Source organism: Pithys albifrons, chromosome 20, assembly GCF_047495875.1.
Source record: "Pithys albifrons albifrons isolate INPA30051 chromosome 20, PitAlb_v1, whole genome shotgun sequence".
NCBI lineage: Eukaryota > Metazoa > Chordata > Aves > Passeriformes > Thamnophilidae > Pithys > Pithys albifrons.
Window position 1 is genome coordinate 10,460,796 of NC_092477.1, and position 23,023 is coordinate 10,483,818.

Genomic DNA, 23,023 nt, shown 5'->3' on the forward strand with positions numbered 1-23,023 from the left:
TGAGCAGGAATCCTGCTCTGCTGCTGTCAGTCCTGAAATATGGGACAGCAAGAGGGTGAGTACCAGCCCTTCCCCCTGCTGGGAGCTGGGGGAAAGGATTAGCAGGGATCAGTGGGGGAAAAAGGGATTATAGGTGTTGGGGTGGCAGAGTTGAAGAGCTTTTTACTGGCTCTGGTGTGGGGTTTTAGGATACTGGATAATCTGAGTGGGTGGCCTCATCTTTGAAAGCCTTGGTGGTGTTTAAAAGGACTCAGGATACTGTTCCTGGGGAAAGTCATTCCCTCAGATAAGAGATGTTGTCTGGGCATTGGGATTACTGTCCAGACCTGCCCAAGCATTATAAACCAAAATAAATACAAGAATCAGAACAGAAAAGTAAACTTGCTGTTGACTTTTTCATCAAAAATGAGAACCAGAGAGGTTTTGAGGTACTTTGCAAAAGGCTCCATTGGGGGATCATCTGCTGTGCTGCTGGTTGTGAATTCCTTTTCCTTTCTTTTTCATTCCAGGGGACACCTGGCAAACCAGGTCCAAGGGGGCAGCGCGGTCCAACGGTAACCAGCCATTTCTTCCTTCTTGTGCATTTTGAAAGTTTGTCAAGGCCAGGGGAAACTGGGATCTGATCTCTGTCCTGCTGGGTGGGATCTGGCCTTCAGCACTGACAGCTAAGAGGGAGGACATGGTGATCTGGGGCTGGGTCTCACCAGTGAACATGATTTAATGTCACTGGACTCCAGTGGGAGGGATGACAGCTCCTGTCATCCCTTGCTGCTGGTGGGAGGACTTGTTGCCTGATCACAATGTAGCTGAGTAGGGGGGAAGGTTAAAATGTCACCTTCTGTGTCTTTTTCAGGGTCCACGTGGGGAAAGAGGACCAAGGGGAAGCACTGGAAAACCTGGCCCAAAGGTAAGATTTTTGGGAGCCTTCAGGTTAGGTGAGTCATAACAAGTGTTGGTGTTGAGACCATCTGTTCATTGTCCTCCTCTCCTTTCTCCATTGCATTTGGAGAGCTGAGCCCTTCTGAGCTTTAGTTATTTAGTAAAATACATGCACAGGTTCTAAAAATGTGTTGGCCCATGAATTCAGCAGGACATCAAGTGCCCAGATTAAGGGGTATTGCAGCCAGAAAGGGAGGGAGCACCCCCACATCAGCACAACCCACTGACACCTCCCCTAAACCGTCTCTATCAGTGTTTGGGCAGTGTTAGAACCACCTTAGAACCCTTAGGGTGTTCCATGGGCCAAGGGATGTGTTGCTGCTGGTCTCCAGAACCTTGCACCTTGCCAAGCCACTTTGTCTGCCCACTGTTGGCCCAGGATTAGTCACCAGGCAAAATTAGGTATTTTTCTCCCAGCCAACCTGGAGAGACACACTCAGCTTCAGAACCTGCTGCACAGAGCAATTAATTACCTGAACATCAATCTCTCTGGGCATGATGGAAGCAAAGCTTTCGTAGTGAGACATTGTCACCACCATGCTGCCAGATTTAAAAATAAATGTCTAGGCTTTGTGTTGGCATGAATTTTTGATAAATACCTCATCTTTGTGGTGGCATTTATCTCTCAGAGGGAGGCCATTGTGTAGTGGAAATATCCGAGCTCGCTGATGGTATCATTCCTGTATTTTTATTAAGCAATGTGAGGAGGGATGAGCAGCTGCTTATTTGTCACTGGATGCTGCTTCTGATACAGAATTATTATTAGAGAAGGACAGGGGAGTGGGTGGTGTGGTGTCACTGTGGGCTTGGTGCCATTTGAAGTCTTTGCACGCAGCAGCTTCAATGGTGATCGATGTATTTTTAATGGTCTCTTGTTTTGTTTATTCATAAAAGGGCAATTCTGGTGGTGATGGCCCTCCTGGTCCTCCTGGAGAAAGGGTAAGAAAACCTTGTGGGGTAAAACAGGACTCTCTCCTGTCAGTTTGCTCTGGCAGAGGAGGGATTGCAGGGTGGAGATGCTGCTGAGGGGTTTTGGCAGTGAACATCCTCCAAAGATGCAGCTCAGCACACCTTGGTCAGGAAAAGGAAAAATCTGGCTAGAAATTTGAGATGAAATGTGCTTGTGTGGAGAGAGGTCCCACAAGTGACCTCCAGTCCTTGGGTCCTTTCTGAGCTCTCCAGGGAAGACTCATGTGGGACCTTGGGTGTCCTGTGTAAGCATCACTTCGTGGGAAAGGGGAAAAGTCACCCATGGGTTTTATGCAGAAAGCCAGAGCCCTGGTTTTCTGGAGGATGTGGCTCTCTAGGACTTCATGCTGCTCTCCCCAGCCTGCAGCACACCAGGTGGAAACTACTGAAACAATGGGACTTTCATGGTTTTAGCTTCAATTTCTGCTTCTTTTATTTTCACTGAGTTTTGTTTTGTTTGTAAATTTTCTGCAAAATCACCCACTATTTGGCTTTCCAGTTCTTTGTGCTCATCAGCTGTTCACACAGAGCTGGTATTTCATAGTAAAGTGTTACAGGTCCCTTAACTCTGTTTTCTGCCTTGTCTTCCATCCCAGGGACCACCAGGACCTCAAGGACCAACTGGATTTCCTGGACCAAAAGGGCCCCCTGTAAGTAACTCACTTTCTAGAACATCCAAAGAAATCCCAAGCCTTTCCCACCCAGCTGTGACTGCCTGTGCCAGCTCAGCCTGAGCTGCTTCCCTGACAAGTCGTGACGTACCCAAGAAAAGGCATTTCTGAGATATCATGATAATAACCCGAGGGTTTAAGATTTTAAATAGCCAAGTAAACTGAAGCTGATTATAAATGTTCATTTCCTAATGACTCAGTATTGCTGGGATCTTTCATGGTTCCTTATTTCCCCCCTGTATATGGGGAGGACAGCCCAACACTAACACTGCTGTCTCTGCAATTATTATACACTGGTGGGGGACCTCAGAAACCTTCTTGGAGTGATTTCCTTCTCTGTGGTGAACAGCTTGCTCCTGCTCTGAACCTGTAAGAGATCTTTCCTTTGGGAGATCTGTGGGAAAGGGATGCAGCTTTTAGGGTTCTGAGTACCCCAATTTCACTGTAAAAGGTGGGAACAGAGGCAAGCAGGGTTGATTCAGCTTTTATCACAGTTTTATTACTGAGCTCCCAGTGATGTTCCTTCTCCCCCTGGTTTTCTGCCGTAGGGTCCTCCTGGGAAGGATGGATTGCCTGGTCACCCCGGACAGAGAGGAGAAACTGTAAGTAACCAAAAGCTCTTGGGAACATCATTACTCCTCAGCCTCATCTTGCCAGCTGGTTTCTCTAAACCCTTCCGTGCAGCTGGGGAGATGTGGCCACACATTTGGACTCCCTGAAGGTCCATGTCTCTCCAGCTGCATGGGATGGTCTATGGTAAGCAGCCCTGTTCTGAGCAGGATGGGCTGGCCTAATGAAGGGTTACCTGGAGGCTGTGACCAGCTCCTCTCTTCTGTCTCTTCAGGAGTTTGTGGAGGTCAATGTGTGTGTTTGGAAAGTGTGAGCAGAGATGTTGTGACACCAGTGACCAGCATTCAGGGCACTTGAGTTTCTTCTGTGATGGGTGTTGCAAGAGACAGCTCCTTGAGAGCTGGGAGGATGCTGGCTGGGCTTGAGTCTTGGTCAGCACCAGCATGAGCCAGTTCTTGGTGTGGTTTTTACTTCCATGAGGGGGAGAAGAAGCTGGGGAGTGATGTCTGAGTGGCCCCTCTGCCTGGGACTCTGTAGCCCAAGGACTCATTGAAGCCATTTGTCACTTGGCCTTCCCAAAGGAAGACTGTTCCTCTGCCCTTTGGAGCACTATGAGTAAACCCTGAGCTTCCTTTCCCCCTGTCCTTTGGAGATGTGCAGGTTTTACATCTCTATTTTTGGAGCCTTAACTCCAGGGCTGTGATAGCACAGGCTTGTCATGTGAGTCTGGCTCCATTCTCCAGCCCCTCAGCTTCCTGCACCCACGTGCCTTAGGCCAGGGGCAGTTTTATTTTCTCTGGAACCTGAAATAGGGAAAAATAATCAGTCCATCTGCAGAGGTTTTGTTGCACAGATGTAATCATTGTTTCTCACCAAGGGACAACCATGAGGCATGTGCAAGGTATGATCCTCTGGCCGTTCTGTGTCTCTGCTGCTCTGTTTTCTGCACCTCTTTTTGCTTTAAGGATGCCCTGAGCTAAAATGACCCTTCTGCCCTGTGCCCCTCTGCATGCAGTAATTGGTATCTTTCTGTTGGGCATTTTGGGAGGTGTTTATTGTTTTTCCTCAGCTGTTTACAGTCCAGCTCATTCACTGGGTTTGGTACATCCCTCTCCCAACACTGCATGTTCCATGTTAGCAGATAGACTCTTTGTTCTGTCTCTGTTTTACAGGGAAAAAAACCAGTTTCCTCTACTCAGCTTTGCATTATTCTCCACTGCAAATGAGCATAAAAAAGGCTTTGCACATTATGCATTTTTTCCCCTCAGCTTATCACACAATTTAATTAACTTGCCTGGCATTTGCTAAGCAAGGCAATGCAAATACTGCTCAGCAACACCAGATATTTATTGACACTCCAAAAGGCTGACTTGAAGGTGATGGTTGGGGTATTTCTGAGCAGAGTCCTCAGGTCAGGATTAACTTAAAGGGGAAGAATTTTCACCTGCTAGAGCCTTACTGACATTTAGTCTTCTTTCCCTGAATTATCCATAACATCCAGTACACTACATTCAAGCTGGAAGAAACAATAAAAACTTTGCTTGTGTCTGCTATTATCAGCTTTTGAGACTGGAACAAAGCATCAGACACCAAGTCTGCATGACTATGAATGGAGAACAGGCTTTCAATTATTTGGGATCTGAGAGTTCTCCCTAATAGCTTTCTTCAGTCATTGCAGAAGTAGTTTCCCTCTCACAGGCAAATCCTGCCAGAAAATAAAATCTCTGTTAATCTGTTCCATCAAGGTTGCAAAGATCACTTTTCCCTGCATCCCTTTGGGGTGGTAGAAGACCCCTTTTGTCCTTATTTCCCTACACAGTGCCTGAAAGCAAGAAGAGAAACTTAAGTACTATTTTTCCATCAGTAGCCTGGTCAATGCAATGAATCTCCATGCAAGAAAATCTAGGCTTGGAATCTCTGTGCCAAATGCTTCCCTCTATTTTCCTGCTCATTCAGGAGCAAATAGCCATGCTGAAATATTTGGCCATATTAGATTTACAAAGATTGCATCTAAAAAACCATGACAAATTCTAAAACCCTGTGCCCAAGGCTCGAGCAGGACAAAGGGAAAGCCCTTTCGTCAGGTTCATAAGAAAATGCACAGAAAGGATCTAAATATTTTTCTATGCTGAGAGTTTAAATTGTACATTCGTTTCACAAGGATGTTTGGCCACTTCCCCATCAATGACAGGATATTTTCTGTGATCTGCTAGAATAGCATGGAGGAGTTATTTTAGCATTAGCTTTGGCATGGGATTTATCTGATCCTCTTTTGTGGCAATGAGAAAATAGCCTGTGTGCCCTAAATGCCATTTCTCCAGCTTGTCAGCATGCTGTAGTAAGAACGATAATTAATGTGCTTTTAAAGAGTGGCTTAGGAGAGCTAAACAATTGCAGTGGTGATAGTTCGTTATTGTCACTCTTCAAAATGACATTATAAGGAGCTGTCACGGAGCCTTCACTGCTCATCAGTGTTTGGAGAGAAACACAGCTGGGATCTCTTTCAGCAGATGTTGGTGAAGGAAATAAAGCTTCACTCAGCCCCCATGGCTGGAGGGTTTGGGGCTCCAGAGGGGCTGGTGCTGCCCATGCCAAAGTGGCAGAGGGTCCCCCAGCCCCTGAGCTCCCGGGAGCTGAGCTAGAACAGAACTGAGCCTAAACCAGCACCAGAATGGGAAGCAGGGGAAGGGAAGTAGCTTTTAAGAATTGCTCAGCATGTAGAAACTCACATTGACTTTTTAATAGCCATTTAACAGCCATTTCCTCTACAGGCTTTATGAGCATAACAAATTTTTTAATATACATGGCCAGTTCTTCAGGCAAACCACAGTAGCCCCATCAAAATAACAGAGCTGAGCATTGAGAAGCTCTTCTTTGTCCTCTGTTTCACACTTGTAGAAATTAAAACACATATTTTCCACCTTTTGTTTAATTTCTCATCTCTTTTTTCTCTGGGTGTCCATCTGTTCCTGGTCAGTGATTTCACCAGAGGAGGGGCAATCAGGTGGCAGTTTGATCCTCACTGGAGTAGTCCTTGACAGAAGCGTCACCTCTTTCTCTTTTGCCTTTCTCTAACAGGGTTTCCAAGGCAAGACTGGACCTCCAGGACCCCCTGGTGTTGTAGGCCCTCAGGTAAGAAGCAAATACTCACATTCACACCAGCCCTCTGCAACTCCTCCTCCTCATCTGGACACTGGAAGCTCTCAGAGCTGCCATGGTTCAGCTGGAGGTGCTGAGACCACGGGTTGTACAGCAGAGACTCCTCTTCCAGGGAAGGCAAAGTCATGTCAGATAGCTTTGAAATTCCTGGCCAAGGTGTGAAATACCCCAATGGTCTTAGTCCACTTTGTGGAAAGATGGTGTTTAAACCATCGTGCCTGGAGGCTGCTGTAAATAAGGTGGTTCCTGTGAACTTAACACAACTACCCTGGTGTAAAATGGGAAAGACCAGCTCCACAAAATTCAGCTAAAAAACCTTAAGCAGGCAGTGAGTTAAACAGAATCTCCCAGGGCTTTCCAGCTGCTGGTGTTCAGGGCACTGCAGGCATGATGCAAGAGTGCTCTTACATGTCACTATGAAGAAAGTCATCCCTCTTTAATCTGAAGTGCTACCAGATTCTGTCAGAGTTGGACTGGGTGTTTTTCTGTCACAAAAAGCCCTGTGCAATCTGGAAATAGTCACTGCACAAGCAGAACTCAGACCCTCAAAGTACAGGCCAGTTCTAGGCAGAGTCCTGGGCTTTAGGTCGAGTTTTCTTTCCTGAACTGCTGGGGAGCTTGCTCTTTAATTAGAAAGTAATTAATTTGTCCTTTTTAATGACAGCATAAAGTCCCTGATTTGTAAATTCCCTGATTAGGGGCAATTCCCTGACGGCTGTGTCTGTCTTCTCAAGTGCAAATTAGGTTCTGTGGCAATTTTATTGGGCTCTGCTGTGTGTGCTTATTGTGATCTGTGGCTGCTGAGCGAGGCAGTGGAAGAGTTGTGCTGGCACTAAGTGGCACCCTGCAGCAGGACATGAATTACAGCCCCTGTCCCAGCAGACACCAGTGGGCAGGGGCATTCTACCCATGGCTTCTGTCCTCCTCCAAAATGGGCCACTGGGGAACCCTCTGTGCTGGGTCTTATGTCGTGTCAGTGCCCGTGGAGGGCACGGAGGCAGTTGGTAATTGCTGTGTAGTACAAGCCTAATGCATTATTTATGTCCCATATAAGGGAGAATCAGCAGGATTGCAGAGTGCTTAGGAAGTTTTCAATTAAAAAGAAAAACCTAAGCGTAATAGTTGTAGTAATGACATCTCATTTATGTGAATGCTTTCACTCCAGAGGTTCCCAGTGCCTCTGGTCTGCCAAGTTGCCCACTTCCAAAACAAGATTCCTTTAGATGCCAAAGGAGGCTTCTCTCCAGGGATTCCTAGTGGCACTGCAGGGAACACCTAAGGGAATAAGCATTTCTATCCCATTGCAACCCAAAGGATTAAACTGATATCCTGCACCTCTTCATTCCTCCATTGCTGTGCCAATCCCCACCCCGTTCTCCCTGATTGTTCTTTTCAGGGCCCAACTGGTGAGACGGGACCAATGGGTGAGCGAGGCCATCCAGGCCCTCCTGGTCCCCCAGGTGAACAAGGTCTGCCTGGCCTCACTGGAAAAGAAGGGACCAAGGTAGGGACTAAAATTCACCCACTTGGCAGCCTTGGCACCTACCTCTCACCAGAGGTGGAGAGGCTGATTCAGAGAAGAGATGAAGCTTCTGTCTCATCATGGAGAGACAAGTTGTGTCTCTGTGGCACCTGCAGAGCCTCAGCTGTTTATCCCTGTCCTTGCAGGGGGACCCTGGTCCCGCTGGCCTCCCAGGGAAGGACGGTCCCCCCGGCTTGCGAGGCTTCCCTGGAGAGAGAGGACTCCCTGGCCCCATTGTGAGTAGAGGCTGCTCGGTGCTTCCAGCACGAAGGATGCCCAACAGGTGCAGCACCCACCTCCCCAAATGACTTTGTTTTCTTCCCTCCAGGGTTCTCCAGGGCTGAAAGGCAATGAAGGTCCCCCTGGCCCTCCAGGCCCTGCAGTGAGTATCCTTGCCCCTTCCAGGCACCACCTAACCATTTACAAGCTTGGCAAGGCTAAGTGTGGGTTAGTCACAGCTCCAGGCTTTAGCCCTTACTTCCTTTGCACTAACAAACAACTCCCTGGATGTTGCTTTACTTTACAAGACACGCGTGTAACAAAATGATTCAGTCATTTCATGGTGTCAGCAGTGAACATACGTGACAAGCTGAGGGAACTGCAGAGGTTCAGAACATCCAGAATTTTGCTTCTAAGCCACCTCCTTTCCCTCTGGAAGTTGTCCCCACTTGAGATCCATGTTCAATGCTGCCCTCTTGGAAGAAAATATTCATCATCCAACCCTCCCTGCTGCGTTGGCTGTGAGGTGGCTCATGCTCTTGTTCCAAGATGTTAATGCATCCCCAGGAGTTAAGCAGTCTCCATCATCCAGAGGAGAATCCAGACTTTCCAGGGATTTTAATTAAAAAACAATCTACTGGACCTCTTAGGCTGGTGGTACCAGGTTCTCACATGGCAATTATCCCATCAAACATGCTCTCATACTGACAATGTGTTTGCAGCATCCTGCTGCTGGGTTTCTTTCTGCCTGTATGTAGATGAAGCTCAATACTGTAATTAATACTTTTCTTCTCCCAACAGGGCTCTCCTGGTGAGCGTGGTCCAGCAGGTTCAGCTGGCCCAATAGGCTTGCCAGGGCGACCTGGCCCCCAGGGACCTCCAGGACCTGCAGGTGAAAAGGGAGCTCCAGTAAGTACCAGTATAAAGAATAATAATTGTGTGTCAACTAGAAATGTGCACAGTATGAAGCTGAACATGGAACCAGTGCCTGGGGAGGTGTATGAAAGACTTAAATAAATAAAAAAGAAGGGAATTCAGTTAGAAATTCATTTTATCATCTTGAGCACATCAAATCACTAAATGTTAACAGCTCAACTGCCCCGTTTGGGACACCAGCGCTATCAAAAATGGATGTGGTGCCAGGGACCGACATGTCCTCAGGCAGGGCATGAACAGCGGAAATGACAGGCTGTGTGACCTCCCAGTGACAAACAGCTAAAGGCCAGGCCTCTGGGAAGAAAAGTGAGCCAGTCCCATCCCTGCTCACAAAGATGCAATGCCAGCAGCAGTTTCCACTGAGCCCACATAAATCCATCCCTCAGCCCCAGATGAGGGGCGGCACAGAAGGTGCTGCGGAGGTTTGGGACGCTGCAGGCTGGTGCAGCATCAATGCTCACATGGATCCCACTGGTGCCCGTGCCAGAGCTGCTCCCAGCAGGCTCCCGAGCCGAGCACGGCTCAGCCCTGCCATCTGGTCCCTCTCCGGAGCGTTCTCCAGGCAGCCCGCGCACACTCACACGTCTTGCGCTCCCCGGCACGCGTGAGATGGCACGTGCAGGCAGCAGGGAGTGGGCTGGGAGGTGGTTATTTCTGTTCCTGTGCCTCTGATTCCCACCCAAACAGTTTCGTAGGGATGTTTGGGTTCTCTGCCTCAAATTTAAGCTCAGCTTCAGGTCCAGAAAACGAGCAAATGGTGGCACTGGTGATGTGAGGCTCCATGGGCATACTTGTGGTGATTGATTGTTGTTATCAAAAGTGTGTTAAGAGCCACCATATTCCACATTTTCTGGCTTATTAGAAACTCCAGCAGCTAATCCAGAGGCAAGAATTTCCTGGTGAATCAGCTTTAGGAACATCTGTCCTGCAGAGTACCTATATGATGTATCAGTCAGTGGGTAGATGAATAGGCAATTTATGTGGCATGTAATTATTCAGAAGAAAGCACCCAGGATTCAGATGGAATTAAATTATGTACGAGGAAACTGGAAAATAGTCACTGTTCAGTTCCTGTAAACAAACAAATTTGATTGAAGGCTCCAGCTCAGAGGAGTGCAAGTAGTTGTTTAAGCAGGAGGCCAGCAGAGATTTCTTTATTCACTTCAGGTGTTTTTCTTTGTCCAGAAGCTCAGGGGGAAGCTCAGGGCCTCCTGAGAACCCCTCTTAGCTGGGGATCAGCCAGGGAAAGGAGCAGGCTGGGGCAGCCAGGACCACAATCAGCAAAAACTGGCTTGTGGGAGTAAAAATTAGTTGGGGTCTTGTTTGTCATCCAGGGGGAGATGGCAGAGGGTTCAGATTAAATCTGATTATATTGCTATAGCAGTGAAATTGCAGCTGGGATCTGGGTATTCACTCTTTAGATTTGTTTGTTCTTTCGTTATCTCTCAAGACAGGAATTTTGTCTTGTTTCAGACAGTGAGCCCAGAGTCTGATGAAATATCAGCTGGAACAGGTTTTGCTATTCATGCCCAGGGGTCATTAGGAGCTGAATAAAACATTAATGGGATGTAATGGCCTGATTGGAGGGTGCAGGAGAGCTCTGTGTGACCTGCCTGTTTCTTCTGTTTCCAGGGTGAGAAGGGTCCTCAAGGACCGGCTGGTCGGGATGGCATCCAGGGCCCCGTGGGACTGCCAGGTCCAGCAGGTCCTGTTGGCCCTCCTGGAGAGGATGGAGACAAGGTGGGTCACTCTGGGAAGGATGTGGGTAACGTGCCTTGTTGCCACCATGATGCTCTCACCATGTCAGGTGGGATGAGCTGGGACAAATCCCTCATTGCTGCTAAAAGGGTCTGCTAAATGATGCTTCTTGCATGGCATGGCAGCTGAGGACAGTTGGATGTAAAAGGGTTTGGTTATACCTGCAGGGGTCAAATCTCCGCCACTATTCAGCATACTCTGGGATGTTTCTATGAGAATTGGTAACTTTGGGATGAGAATGCAGACACACAGGACTATGGCTTGAATGGTGAGAAGGGGAGGTGGTCACCAAGTGAACTTACTGTGCCCCTTTGTTCCTGGCAGGGTGAGATCGGGGAGCCTGGACAGAAAGGCAGCAAGGGTGACAAAGGAGAGCAGGTGAGTGCAGTTGGCTTTGTAGCTGCTTCTCTTAAGGAGTGTTGTTTTGTTGTGTGACTTACTGGAAAGAGAAAACAATATAATTTTGATTTCTTTCTATCGTTGCTTCATCTTCTCCTCTGCTTCATCAAATATCTTCATGATGTAAAAAAGAGTGGAGTACCTGGGAGTCTCCAGCTCCCAGAAACACACTGAGATCTTTCCAGGTCACCCATGTACTATGTGAATATCTGTGAAATATTAGTAGCCCTTGACACTAAAGTTGGGTCTTCCATTTTGTGATCCAGTTGAAGATGTTCCTGCTCATGGCAGGGGAGTTGGACCAGCTGACCTTTAGAGGTCCCTTCCAACCCAAATTAACCTATAACTCTATGATAATTCTAGTTGCTTGCAACACACCCAAGCCCTATTTATGTGCTGTCCAGAACCTGAGGAACATGTTACACACAAGTATTCAGATAGAACTGAGTGATATGGCATCGCTTTGCTGGAGAAAAAATGTGATTAGATGTGTCTGCTGGGCCATTGGCACCAGAGCTGAGGAACAATGGTGTGTCCAGAGACATTTGACCCTGTTCTCCCTTCCTGGTTTGGGAATCAATGCAGGTTTAATGGAGACTGTGTTGAAGGGCATCAACTTTTCCAGGTGAATTTGTCAATCTCCTCCTAATGCTGACATGGCACTTCTGTTTTGTGACAGGGTCCACCAGGTCCTACTGGCCCACAGGGTCCCATTGGCCAGCCTGGCCCAGCTGTGAGTATTGTCCTCTATTAGCAGAAATCCCCCTTTTTTACCAGAAAAACACCTTGGAAGCACTGCAAGGATGGGCAGTTTCTGCCTGGCACTGCTGATGTGCAACACAAGCCGGGCATTGCCATGGGCTGCAGCAGGTGGTGGTGGGGATGGGGTTTGTGTCTACCTGGTGTCCTTGCTGAGCTGTGTCAGTCCTTTTCCTTTTAGGGAGCTGATGGAGAGCCAGGACCCAGAGGACAGCAAGGCCTCTTTGGGCAGAAGGGTGATGAAGGACCCCGAGGTTTCCCTGGTCCCCCCGGCCCCGTGGGCTTGCAGGTAGTTTGCAGCATCGAGGGAGGGCTTGGGGTAGTGAGAGCTGGGGCTCATCTGAGATGTTATCAGCTAAAATTCAACCCCTCCACCTTCACAGGGTTTGCCTGGACCACCTGGGGAGAAAGGAGAAACAGGTGATGTTGGGCAAATGGTAAGATGATTTCATACTTCTTTTTTCATCACTGACATTGCTCTGAGAAATGTGTTTTAAATTTGTCTCCCCTTTCTCTCAGGGTCCACCAGGCCCACCAGGCCCCAGAGGTCCATCTGGGCCACCAGGAGCAGATGGTCCACAAGGTCCTCCTGGGGGAATAGGAAATCCTGGTGCAGTAGGAGAGAAGGTAAAGCACCTGGACAAGCCTTACTGAAGCTCACAGGAGTCTGTCACGACACTCCTGTAGCAGCTTTGCTGTGTCAACGAAAACCTCATCACCCTGTGGAAATACAAGTATTTACATCCTCCTTTCCCTCCTGCAGGGTGAACCTGGTGAATCTGGTGAGCCTGGTCTTCCTGGTGAGGTTGGGCTGCCGGTAAGTACACTCTGGGAAGGCATGGATGTGGATGGAGAGGTGTGGATGGCGCAGTAGGGACCAAACCAGGCCTGTCCTTGGTTTGGGTATCAGATGACACACCACCATGTTCCTGGGTATTTATAGTTTCACATTTAGTCATCAAATATGGGCTACCCACGACTGAACACCATGAACACCATTTAATCTTTGTGGGAAGGGACTGTTAAATCATGTCCTTGTGTTTGGAGACACAAATAGAGCTTCTTTCTCTGATTAAAGGATAATTAGAGATCAGTAAGTTGTTTTCCTGGATAACAGAAACACCTTTTTTTCCTTTACAGGGTCCTAAAGGTGAAAGAGGTGAAAAGGGTGAAGCAGGTCCCTCAGGTGCTGCTGGTCCACCTGGCCCCAAAGGTCCACCAGGTGATGATGGTCCCAAAGGCAGCCCTGTAAGTACCTCTTCAGTGTTTCCTCAGCTTGCCCAGCAGGGATTTCTGCATGAAAATATGTTTTCCAGAGATATTTGTGAAAATTGGAGATAGTTTACCAGCTCCTCTAATGATACATGACATTAGTCCCCTTCTTTAGGGTGCTAATGAGGGGAAGACTCAGCTCTGCCATATTTTCCAGTAATAATGGAATCAGAAAACTCACCCCTATGGAGATGGCCTGCATTAGGTTTACTTTGTGCTTGAACTTATGGATTGCCAAGGTCTTCTGCACCAGAGCAAAGCTTCAAAATAGCACAGAGGAGATTTATGTAGATTTGGGAGCTGTTCTTCTGCGGTCAGATCCCTGCTGCTGCTAATTGCTGGAGCTCTGGTGAAGCCAGTGGAGCTCTACTGATTTATACCAGATGACAGTGGTACAGTATTTATCTTGCCTGCTCCTTTGATGCTTGCTGGCTGGAGAAATTTATTCTGAGATAAGCAAAGATGGCATAAAACAGCAGAGGAGGCAGGGGAGTTAGTCATCTCTCTTAACAGATGGAGTTTGGGATATCTCGTGATTGGGTGAAGTCTGGTTTTTGAGTGCTGCTCTTGGAATCATTTGAAGTACCTGATAGACAGTGTATGGAGAAGAATGGTGAAGTGTTTTAGTCATTAAATGCTTTGAGAGAATCTTCCTGGGGAAAAAAATGTTACACATCGTGTAGGAAGCAAAACCAAAATCTTCCAATCTGCACATTCCCCAAAGCTGTGAGGATTGTGCTGTCACCTGTCCAATGTATTTAGGAAAAACTAGATGAAACTCCCAGTGTTGCCTTTGCAGCTTTGCATAGTCTGGATGCAAAGCTGCACTGGCTATGATAGGATGAAAATACTGAAGCTGCAAAGATGGGGCTTGTTCTGGGACGGTCTGAGGGAATTGGGGTTTGCCCTGTAGGGTGACTCTCCATGTTGTCCCTGGAATAGCAGGCACTAGGGCTCTGCAGTTCTTCAGATACAACATCCCTAACTTGGGACTACTCTTGTTCTCTCTTTGCAGGGTCCGGTTGGTTTCCCTGGTGATCCTGGTCCTCCTGGAGAACCTGGCCCAGCTGTAAGTGTTTGTCTTACAGAAGGGCAGATCAAATCCTGGTGAAATGTGACTGTGCTGCGCCTTCCCCAGAAGCTCCTCTGTGATTTACTCTTCTCTTACTTGGGAAAGAGTAGGAAATCCCACCAAAAGTCTGGCTGACTGTGCTCCACTCTTTGGGGCAGCAGTGATACAAGTGCTGCTCTCCATATTTATGACACAGGACATTTGCTGTTGCCAACATTCCCAACAGGAGATGGGAAGTGACAGTGCTTAGTGATGTCAAGACCAGCTGAATCACCTGCTGCTGCCGACACTCTGCTCAACTCATCCCTACCTTAAATACACTTCCTTGTTTCTTTTTTTCTTCCTTTTTAGGGTCAAGATGGTCCCCCTGGTGACAAAGGTGATGATGGTGAACCTGGACAGACTGTGAGTAACTGGAGAGATGAGTTCTGTTCCACACAGTCCCTGTGTGCAGGTCCAAGGACACTGAGCATCAAATTCCCACCAGCACTGGTCCCCTGGTTCCTGTCCATCTTGTTTGTGGCAGCCTGGCTGCTGCCATCCATCCATCCATCCAGCCAGCCAGCCAGCCAGCCAGCCATCCCTCCAGCCATCCAGCCATCCCTCCAGCCATCCAGCCATCCCTCCACCCATCCATCCATCCCTCCACCCATCCATCCATCCCTCCACCCATCCATCCATCCCTCCACCCATCCAGGCTGCTTAGCAATACATCCCAAAAGCATAAATGATCTCATGGCAAAACAACTTCCAAGTCTTTCATGTCAGCTTTTCCGTGCCGTATGGCATTTCATGGTGGGAAGGGATAAAACAAGATACCACCTGCACCCCGAGGAGGTGTCGGGAGTTGTACTGGCCACCCACGCCTCGGCTTAGCACAAACTCGAGATCCTGACTCAAGTTCTACACATTTTCTGCTCTTTCACATGTCTCGTGGTGCATTTATGGCTTGTTCTCCTCCCCTCTCCATTTAGGGTTCCCCTGGTCCCACGGGAGAGCCAGGCCCCTCTGGGCCCCCAGGAAAAAGGGTAAGCTCATTGTTTAGGAGGATTTTTCCACATGTATCTGTGTTGACTTTTTAAAATTCATTTTATTGCTAGATCTCCAATATATGCTGTGTAAATACTGTGTAACGTGTAATAATTACAAAAAAAGAAATTATGCCCTATCCACAGCCATTGGAAATTGATGGGAAGCTGTCAGCCAGATCCCAGGGATTTTTTTAAGATGTCAACAGCCAAAAGAAAACACAAGTATGAGGTGCTCCTGCTCTTCCTGCTTTGCTGGCAGAGCCCAGGGATTCATTTAGCAAGAAGCTAATTTGAAAAGCTTTTCAGAGATATTTGTCTCCATTTTGCCTCCTTCCCTGGGGCTGTAGCATCATTTTGTTAATTCCAATGGACCATTTCAGATCAGTGTGATCTAATTGTGTTTTGCATCTATTTTGTGCTTTCTGTAGGGCCCTCCTGGTCCAGCTGGTCCTGAAGGAAGGCAAGGAGAGAAAGGAGCCAAGGTAAGAGCTGAGTGGGGTCTCACTTCTACTGTGTCCTTGATATGCCCAAAGGATCAGCCTTGGCAATGCCAGTGTTTGAAGGGTGGGAATTTGATTTTGCTGCGTGTTACAACAAATTAGTCTGGATTTGGGGCCATTGGCCTCATATCTGAGCTTATGTTTCATCCTTTAACAAACTCCGTGGAGATAATTAGGGCTTGGTAAGGTCATGGGAATGTTTTTCTTGTTTTGAAATGACCAAGTGCTATATTTGGCAATTTAATGTGTTGTAAATAATAGGGCATGCACAGCCCTGTGTCCTTTCTCAGGCCAAACATGGCATTACTGGGCCCTGATTGTTTTGGTAGGAGTGGTGGGGAAATGGAGAGAAGGATTGCAAATTATAGATCCAGTTGTTGTGGCAGCTGCAGGAACTCTGATGGTGGAGGATGTCCTGTGCTAGCTCATCTCCCAGGACTGAACCCAGGAAAGCTTCCTGCCCTGGAGAGCTCAGAGCCAAAGGGTGGTTCCTGCTGGAATTCAGCAGAGACAGACAAGGCTGAAAAGTGAAGGAGTTTGGAGACCTGTCCTCCGTGCATAAGGTGGAGGGAGCAGTAGGAAAAACAAGGAACAGAAAGTTTTATGTGCTTTGCATGGACCTGCATCCACTCTGTGACATCCTGGCAGCAGCCACAGTGTGTCTCAGAAAATCATTTGATGCCCCAAGGCAAATTAAACCATCCTGCCTCTTGCATCCAGGGTGAAGCTGGTTTGGAAGGACCTCCTGGGAAGACTGGCCCAATTGGTCCCCAAGGTGCTCCAGGGAAACCCGGCCCTGATGGCCTTCGAGGGATTCCTGGTCCAGTTGTGAGTATTCCCAGTCTGAGAAACCTTCTGGACAGGGCTGTTCCTGAGGCTTCACCATGTCCCATCTGCTTGGAAGGTGCCTTTCTCCCAGAGTGATGTTCTGTCTGTGCTTAAATATCTGAGAGCAGATAAAACATATTTAGTGGAAATAATGGAATGGTGAATATAATTTCCCAGCATGTTTTATTTGAGTCTTGGGTCTTCTCAGACACACTTTGTGGGTGAGAGTTTCCATGACCACCACAGTCCCTTTTCCAGTAGAGATTTAAGCATGAAATGAACATAAAAATTCTTTTGCCTTTGCCATCTGGGAGAAGCCAGGACAAACATTCCCTGGCACAGGTGAATAATCAGGATTCTCCCAGCTGGGAGCACTGCTGTCATGGATGATTGTTTTGAGGCAACTGCACTGTTTTACAGGGTGAACAAGGTCTCCCAGGATCCCCTGGCCCAGATGGTCCTCCAGGCCCAATGGTATGTCCAGAGCATCAAATTCCAGGAGTTTTTGGAATGGGTGAGTGTGTTTAACATGAATTGATTCTCTCTTCTGTTTTCCCCCTGTCTCCCAAAGGGCCCACCGGGTTTGCCTGGTCTGAAAGGAGACTCTGGTCCTAAAGGGGAGAAGGTAAGAATGGCACCCAGGATATATTTGGGTTTGTATCTAAAAATATCTGCTGTGTGGCTTTGGTGTTCAGTTGCCTCCAGTGAGGATTCCTAATTAACATCTGCTGTTTTCCCTTAGGGTCATCCAGGTTTAATTGGTCTTATTGGGCCACCGGGAGAGCAGGGAGAAAAGGGTGACAGAGGTCTCCCAGGCCCTCAGGGCTCAGCAGGACCCAAAGGAGAACAGGTAAAGATTCCATAAGACCTTCATGGAATGTGTTTTTGAGCTGTGGGTTTGCAGACTTTGAGGAGGCACAGCATAGCAGAGATGGTCGAGGAGACTCTTGGTAATTTTTTGAGGAATATTTTCTATATTAATGTGGTTTATTCTACATGTGAAATGTAGATATGCTGCAAAATGACCCATTTTAGGGGAAAGCATATTCTCAAGGGTTGTATGAAAAGAGTTGAATGGACTTAGAGGGATGGTAACATTAAATATTCATTTAGATGACAGATTTTTAAAACTCTGTGCCTAAATGAGATATGAGATTCCTTGTTCGTGCTCTTGTCTGGACCATGTACGTGCTTAAAAACCAGTTAAAGCTCCAGATTGGGATGGAATCCTCCAGAACTGGGTGGTCATCTGTGAGCAGGTGTTAGGTGTGTATTTATGCCAGCATTGCTGCATGTAAATCAACGTTGTTCTGCTCTTCTTTTTTCAGGGTATCACAGGTCCTTCTGGACCCATCGGACCTCCAGGACCACCAGGATTACCGGTATGTGACAACTAATTATCTTGGAATTCCTTGGGAGCTGTACAGTCTTTCAGGAGCCACTTTAGTGCCCTCAAATACCCAGCAAAGTCCTGGCCTGACTTTACCTTGTGAGAGGATTCTGGACACAACAGGTTTGCTCAGCTGAGCCCATTAAAAACACTTGAACGAGTTCCAGGAGTGCTGGGAGGTGACGTGTGAGATGGGCACGGTGGGATGGATCCAGGGAAATTATCCCACCCTGCTTCTCTCCCCCTTGCTTTTGCATGATCTATGATCACATGGTGATTTCTTGTACTTCTTACTATTTGTATTTTTTCTCCCTGGATACCCAAAGGCCACATCCTGCATCCTGGGATGACCAGGGTGTCCTTAGCAAAGAGTCAGGATCAAAGGCAAAGAGCCTTTGTCTAGACAAAAAACCTTATTACAGTGATGCCCCAGCAGCTTTTCCAGTCCCCATCAGGGCAGGACTGCAAAGCACTGACACAGATTGCTCTGACACAAATGCTTTTTGTGTGTTGGCAAATAAAAGCAACACCCAACTCAGGTGGATGTGGAAAGTGGAAACAGAAATGGAGTGAATTACAAAGAACCCACTTTATACAGCACTACTCTTTCTAAGGAGAGGATGACTTCTCTGCTTGGAAATGTACTGACTTCTCTCTACTCTTCTCTACACAGGGTCCACCTGGTCCCAAAGGTGCTAAAGGATCATCTGTGAGTATAGATACTGTTAAATGGAGAGGCTGAGGAGCTCTCATTAAGTGTAGAACCTGCTGTGACTCCTCCACATCAGTGGCATTAAAGCAATTAGCCAGAGACAACTTGTAGGAAACGCAGCCTTTTCAGGCTGTCTGAGCCCAGGAATGGTAATTGGGAAAGGTTTCTGTGCCACAACTGTACTTCACTGAACATCAGTGCAGCACAGATCGTAAGGAGGAACCCAGTGCACAGTCCTTAGGAGAAAACCTGCTGCTGTAGAATGGAGAGTATTAAAAATAGACAGTGAAAGCAGGAGGTGAGAAGCTGAAAAGCGAAGAACTCGGTGAGAAATATGACACTGAAACTTCGTGGTACAGCTCTCCTTTGCAGGCAGCTAAAAATTCCTCTTGAGCAACTTCCTAGTGTCTATTTTCCCATTCAGAATTCAATGTTTTATTAATTTTAAGATTTTATTTGACTTGTAAAACTGTTGGATTGATTTAGAGAGTTAAAGTTTTCATGCACTGGAAGATCCTTCCTTTTCTGTAGGGAGCCTAAGCAAAATTTGACTAAGCCCAAGTGTTTGACTGATCTTTTATTTTAAGTAAACATCAAAAATAACCAAAGTAAACATTTTCTTGGGAAGTGGATACAAGGAGACTCCTCTTGTGTGCCTGAAGAATAGCTTTTTCCATGGAAGATTGTTAAAAGGAATAAAGTTTTGGATGTGATGTAAGTAACAAGTGCTTTTTCCCTGAGTGACTCAGGTTTTTCTCTTGTTTTTCCACCCAGGGTCCAACAGGTCCAAAGGGTGAATCAGGTCTTCCTGGGCCCCCAGGGCCTCCTGTAAGTAGAACCCATAACATGAAACAATGCTCAGATTTAATTGATGTTGTAACATTGGGAACTAGAAGATTTCAGGACAAGGATTCATTGCCAGTCCTAGTAATGGAGAGGTGGCATCTCTTAGAGATGCTGAGGAAGAGAGCAGGATGTGAAGGGAGAAATTACTAATGGGAAGAGAACAAGGGAATATGGACCCAGTGTTTAAGGCTGGTGGCCAGGAGTTTGATCAGCACCATCACGGGTGTTTTACTTGTCTGATGTGTATCTTGTGGTGCTGTTTCTCAGTGCTGGTGGCTGCTTTGGCCATCTCTTCTGCCTCTTCTCCACTTCCAGTGCAATGAGAAGTTGTGTCTTCTTTCCCCACAAATCAGGGTCCTCCGGGAGAAGTCATCCAGCCACTGCCCATCCAGGCTTCCAAGAGGACCAGGAGAAATATCGATGCCAGCCAGCTGGTGGACGACGGGAATGCCGACAACTACATGGACTATGCCGATGGCATGGAGGAGATTTTTGGCTCTCTGAATTCCTTGAAACTGGAAATTGAGCAAATGAAGCATCCATTGGGCACTCAACATAACCCAGCACGTACCTGCAAGGACCTGCAGCTCTGTCACCCCGACTTCCCAGACGGTGTGTCCAGGGACAGAGGGGATGTGGGGAATCACTGGGGGGTTCCCAGCAACATGGGGTGAATCGAAGGGAGGGCTGGAAGAGCAGTAATTTAGGGAGTCCCTTGTCCTGGTGCTCCATGAGGAACTTGGCTGGCAGAGAAAGAGTGTTTAGAGTTGGACTGAATAATCATCGTACACCCCTTCCAACTGGAGTTTTCTATTCCAATAGTGGGGATATAGAATGAAAATATCTCTTGTGTAAGGTGCCACAGTGTTAACTGGAACCAGAACATGATCAGTTTTTCAAAAAAAATGCATATAAATATTAGCCTGTGACAGGGGTGAAACATCTGGTGAGATGGTTGCAGAAGTGCCCATTATCTTTCCTTCCCAGTGCTCATTCCTTCTTCCCTTCTCTTTTCTCTCGTGCATATCCAGGTGAATACTGGGTTGATCCTAACCAAGGATGTTCCAGGGACTCTTTCAAAGTTTACTGTAATTTCACAGCTGGTGGAGAGACTTGCATCTTCCCTGATAAGAAATCTGAAGGAGTAAGTCCACACAACCTTTGATTTCCCCCTGTATAATGGTGATAGATTGTTTCCTATTATGAATATTCATAGACAGCCAATTCAGGAGAATTGAAGTAAGGATCAAAGATCCAGAACATTCCTTCGTTACACAACATTGGCTTCTAAAATAATAAGAAACATGTTGACAAAGAGAATTTCTTTGAGTAAGTCAGATTTAAACTGTGATTTGGGACAAGCCTTTGATGATTTCCCAGGCATAATAAATGCTAAAACATTAATTTTTTTACCCTTGCTGTAGAAAGGCAGATGTGTGTGTTGGTGCAGGAATTGGGGCTCCCTGTGAGCTTTGTTTAACTCAGTCCTTGTCCCCCCTCCCACAGCTGGGCTGTCGCTCTGCTGCCTGCATGTCTAAGCACCACTGACTCCTCTACCCTTAGTGTGTCTCCAGGCAGAGCAGACAAATGTTTATCTCCTGTCATTTTTCCTGCTGTTTCCTGTGGGTAAATGATCCTAAATGATTGCAAGTATCCTCAGCTCTCTGCCTGGTGCCAATGAGCAAGGTTGATGAAGTTATTTCTGTAATGATGCTCTTAGCTCAACCATACTCATCATTTTTGTCCTGTATCCATGCACTCTGTTTTCCAAAGCTGCTCTTCCCACTGCCTGGGGACCAGCTCTTGCACTGGCCAAGCAGAAACTCTTTCAATTCGGCCTGGGGGAGCTCTGCCAGTATCTCAGTTGTGCTGCAGCTGAGCTGTTTGCTTGCTGAATGTCATCCACCAGAAATACGTGTCAGAGCAGGACAAGTAACGTGCAACATAAATATTCCTGGAGTTTTTCTTAGGGCTGTTGAAATAGGAGATGGATTTCTTCTCCTTTGCATCAACTTGTCATGTCTCTGCTCAAAACGTTGACAGCTAAAATTGGATTCTGGCTGTGATCTTACAGGATCTGAGTCTTGCCATGCTGGTCCTGTGAGGGGCTCCATGGCCCCGTCTTGTCCGCTGTGGAGCTGTGATGCTCCTCAAATACAAACTGTGTTACACTCCTGCAACACTTTATCCACAAGGAAAAGCTTCACCCTGCTCTTTATCCATCCAGGAGAACGCAAACAGCAACCACACCAGCACTGAGTATTGGCTGAGTGGGTTTATTGTAAGCCACAGCAGAGTTTGAGCCATATCCCCTCTCAGGTCATCCCTACCCAGCAGAAAGAGCTGGTTTGCTTTACAGTTCACATGGTGGAAAGGAAAAGACAATCCCAAGGCACCTGCATGGAGCTTGGCCATAGTTTTTGGAGAGATTTGGAGCACAAGTGAGGGTGTTTGTGGGAGGGTGAGGCAACAGATGGCGGGGGCTGAACTCAAGGGGGCCTCTACAGCTGGTTTCTTGTCACAGTCACCCCCTGCGTCGCTCTGGGTTGTTGGAGCTCCACCACGTGTGTCCAGCATGGTCTGTGGAGGATGCCCTGTCTGTTCTGCACCTTAAACACAGAAGGCAGGCAGAGGCTCTTCCTTAATCACATCCTTTGCCTTTCCCAGCCCACATCATCTGGATTTGGTGTTACAGTGGCAGTGGTTTCTCCACTACCAGCACTGCCTCTCCACCCCAGCCCTCCCATGAAGATCACTGCGCCTTGCACCATTCACGTTTCCTTTGCCCTTCTGTATCTTTCCTTTTCCTGTCACTAGACTGCACTGCTGGACTTGCATCCCAAGTGTCTAGGAGACAGAGATCATTATCCCTAAGCAAAGGAGGCTGGTGCCAGGGCAGCCTTGGGCACCTGAGTCAGTGCCACACCATCCTCCTCTGCTCTAGAGTCACCTTAGTGCTCTGCCTACCACTCATTACTGGTGTATAAGATTAAGAAATTATTTTAAAGGAAGTTGGACAGTTTCAATAAGACATGCAGACTCTTCTTGTGGAACTGAATGTACCTTTTTTAATTCCCTTTTTTTTTTTTCTTTCTCTCTTCCCTCCTTGCTGTGCCCAAACTAGGCTAGAATTACTTCTTGGCCAAAGGAAACCCCTGGCTCCTGGTTCAGTGAATTCAAGCGCGGTAAACTGGTAAGATGCATCTTGGTGCTTTCAGTTTTCTTTAACCCCTGTCATATTTTACAGAGTAAAATGGCTCGTTGGCCCAAAGAACAGCCTTCCACATGGTATAGTCAATACAAGCGGGGGTCTTTGGTAAGTGGCTCACCTTGGCCCTCGAGCCTGAATCAGAGCACCTCATCTGCTTTGGTATGGCCAGCCCTGCTGCACTCTGCATGCTGGACTAATCACCATCACCAGGCACAGCAAAACGTTTAAGGTGGAATGCTGAGAAAGAAACTAAACCCCAT

At 47.3% G+C, this 23,023-nt stretch overlaps 1 protein-coding gene across 2 annotated transcripts in view; it reads left to right on the top strand.

Annotated features, from left to right (window-relative positions):
• COL5A1 (collagen type V alpha 1 chain) overlaps window positions 1-23,023 on the top strand; it is a 145,901-nt gene that overhangs the window by 113,972 nt on the left and 8,906 nt on the right. Inside the window, exons 33-64 of one of the 2 annotated variants that reach the window (XM_071574160.1) lie at window positions 510-554; window positions 854-907; window positions 1,834-1,878; window positions 2,505-2,558; window positions 3,128-3,181; window positions 6,228-6,281; window positions 7,705-7,812; window positions 7,977-8,066; window positions 8,159-8,212; window positions 8,851-8,958; window positions 10,618-10,725; window positions 11,068-11,121; window positions 11,822-11,875; window positions 12,083-12,190; window positions 12,285-12,338; window positions 12,421-12,528; window positions 12,665-12,718; window positions 13,042-13,149; window positions 14,189-14,242; window positions 14,597-14,650; window positions 15,220-15,273; window positions 15,705-15,758; window positions 16,497-16,604; window positions 17,025-17,078; window positions 17,176-17,229; window positions 17,347-17,454; window positions 17,933-17,986; window positions 18,668-18,703; window positions 19,481-19,534; window positions 19,906-20,164; window positions 20,584-20,696; window positions 22,677-22,745. In XM_071574160.1, the coding sequence (XP_071430261.1) occupies window positions 510-554; window positions 854-907; window positions 1,834-1,878; window positions 2,505-2,558; window positions 3,128-3,181; window positions 6,228-6,281; window positions 7,705-7,812; window positions 7,977-8,066; window positions 8,159-8,212; window positions 8,851-8,958; window positions 10,618-10,725; window positions 11,068-11,121; window positions 11,822-11,875; window positions 12,083-12,190; window positions 12,285-12,338; window positions 12,421-12,528; window positions 12,665-12,718; window positions 13,042-13,149; window positions 14,189-14,242; window positions 14,597-14,650; window positions 15,220-15,273; window positions 15,705-15,758; window positions 16,497-16,604; window positions 17,025-17,078; window positions 17,176-17,229; window positions 17,347-17,454; window positions 17,933-17,986; window positions 18,668-18,703; window positions 19,481-19,534; window positions 19,906-20,164; window positions 20,584-20,696; window positions 22,677-22,745 (2,439 nt within the window). Of the gene's footprint in view, window positions 1-509; window positions 555-853; window positions 908-1,833; window positions 1,879-2,504; window positions 2,559-3,127; window positions 3,182-6,227; window positions 6,282-7,704; window positions 7,813-7,976; window positions 8,067-8,158; window positions 8,213-8,850; window positions 8,959-10,617; window positions 10,726-11,067; window positions 11,122-11,821; window positions 11,876-12,082; window positions 12,191-12,284; window positions 12,339-12,420; window positions 12,529-12,664; window positions 12,719-13,041; window positions 13,150-14,188; window positions 14,243-14,596; window positions 14,651-15,219; window positions 15,274-15,704; window positions 15,759-16,496; window positions 16,605-17,024; window positions 17,079-17,175; window positions 17,230-17,346; window positions 17,455-17,932; window positions 17,987-18,667; window positions 18,704-19,480; window positions 19,535-19,905; window positions 20,165-20,583; window positions 20,697-22,676; window positions 22,746-22,799; window positions 22,869-23,023 lie in introns of both variants that reach the window. The other variant, XM_071574161.1, reaches the window with a different exon arrangement.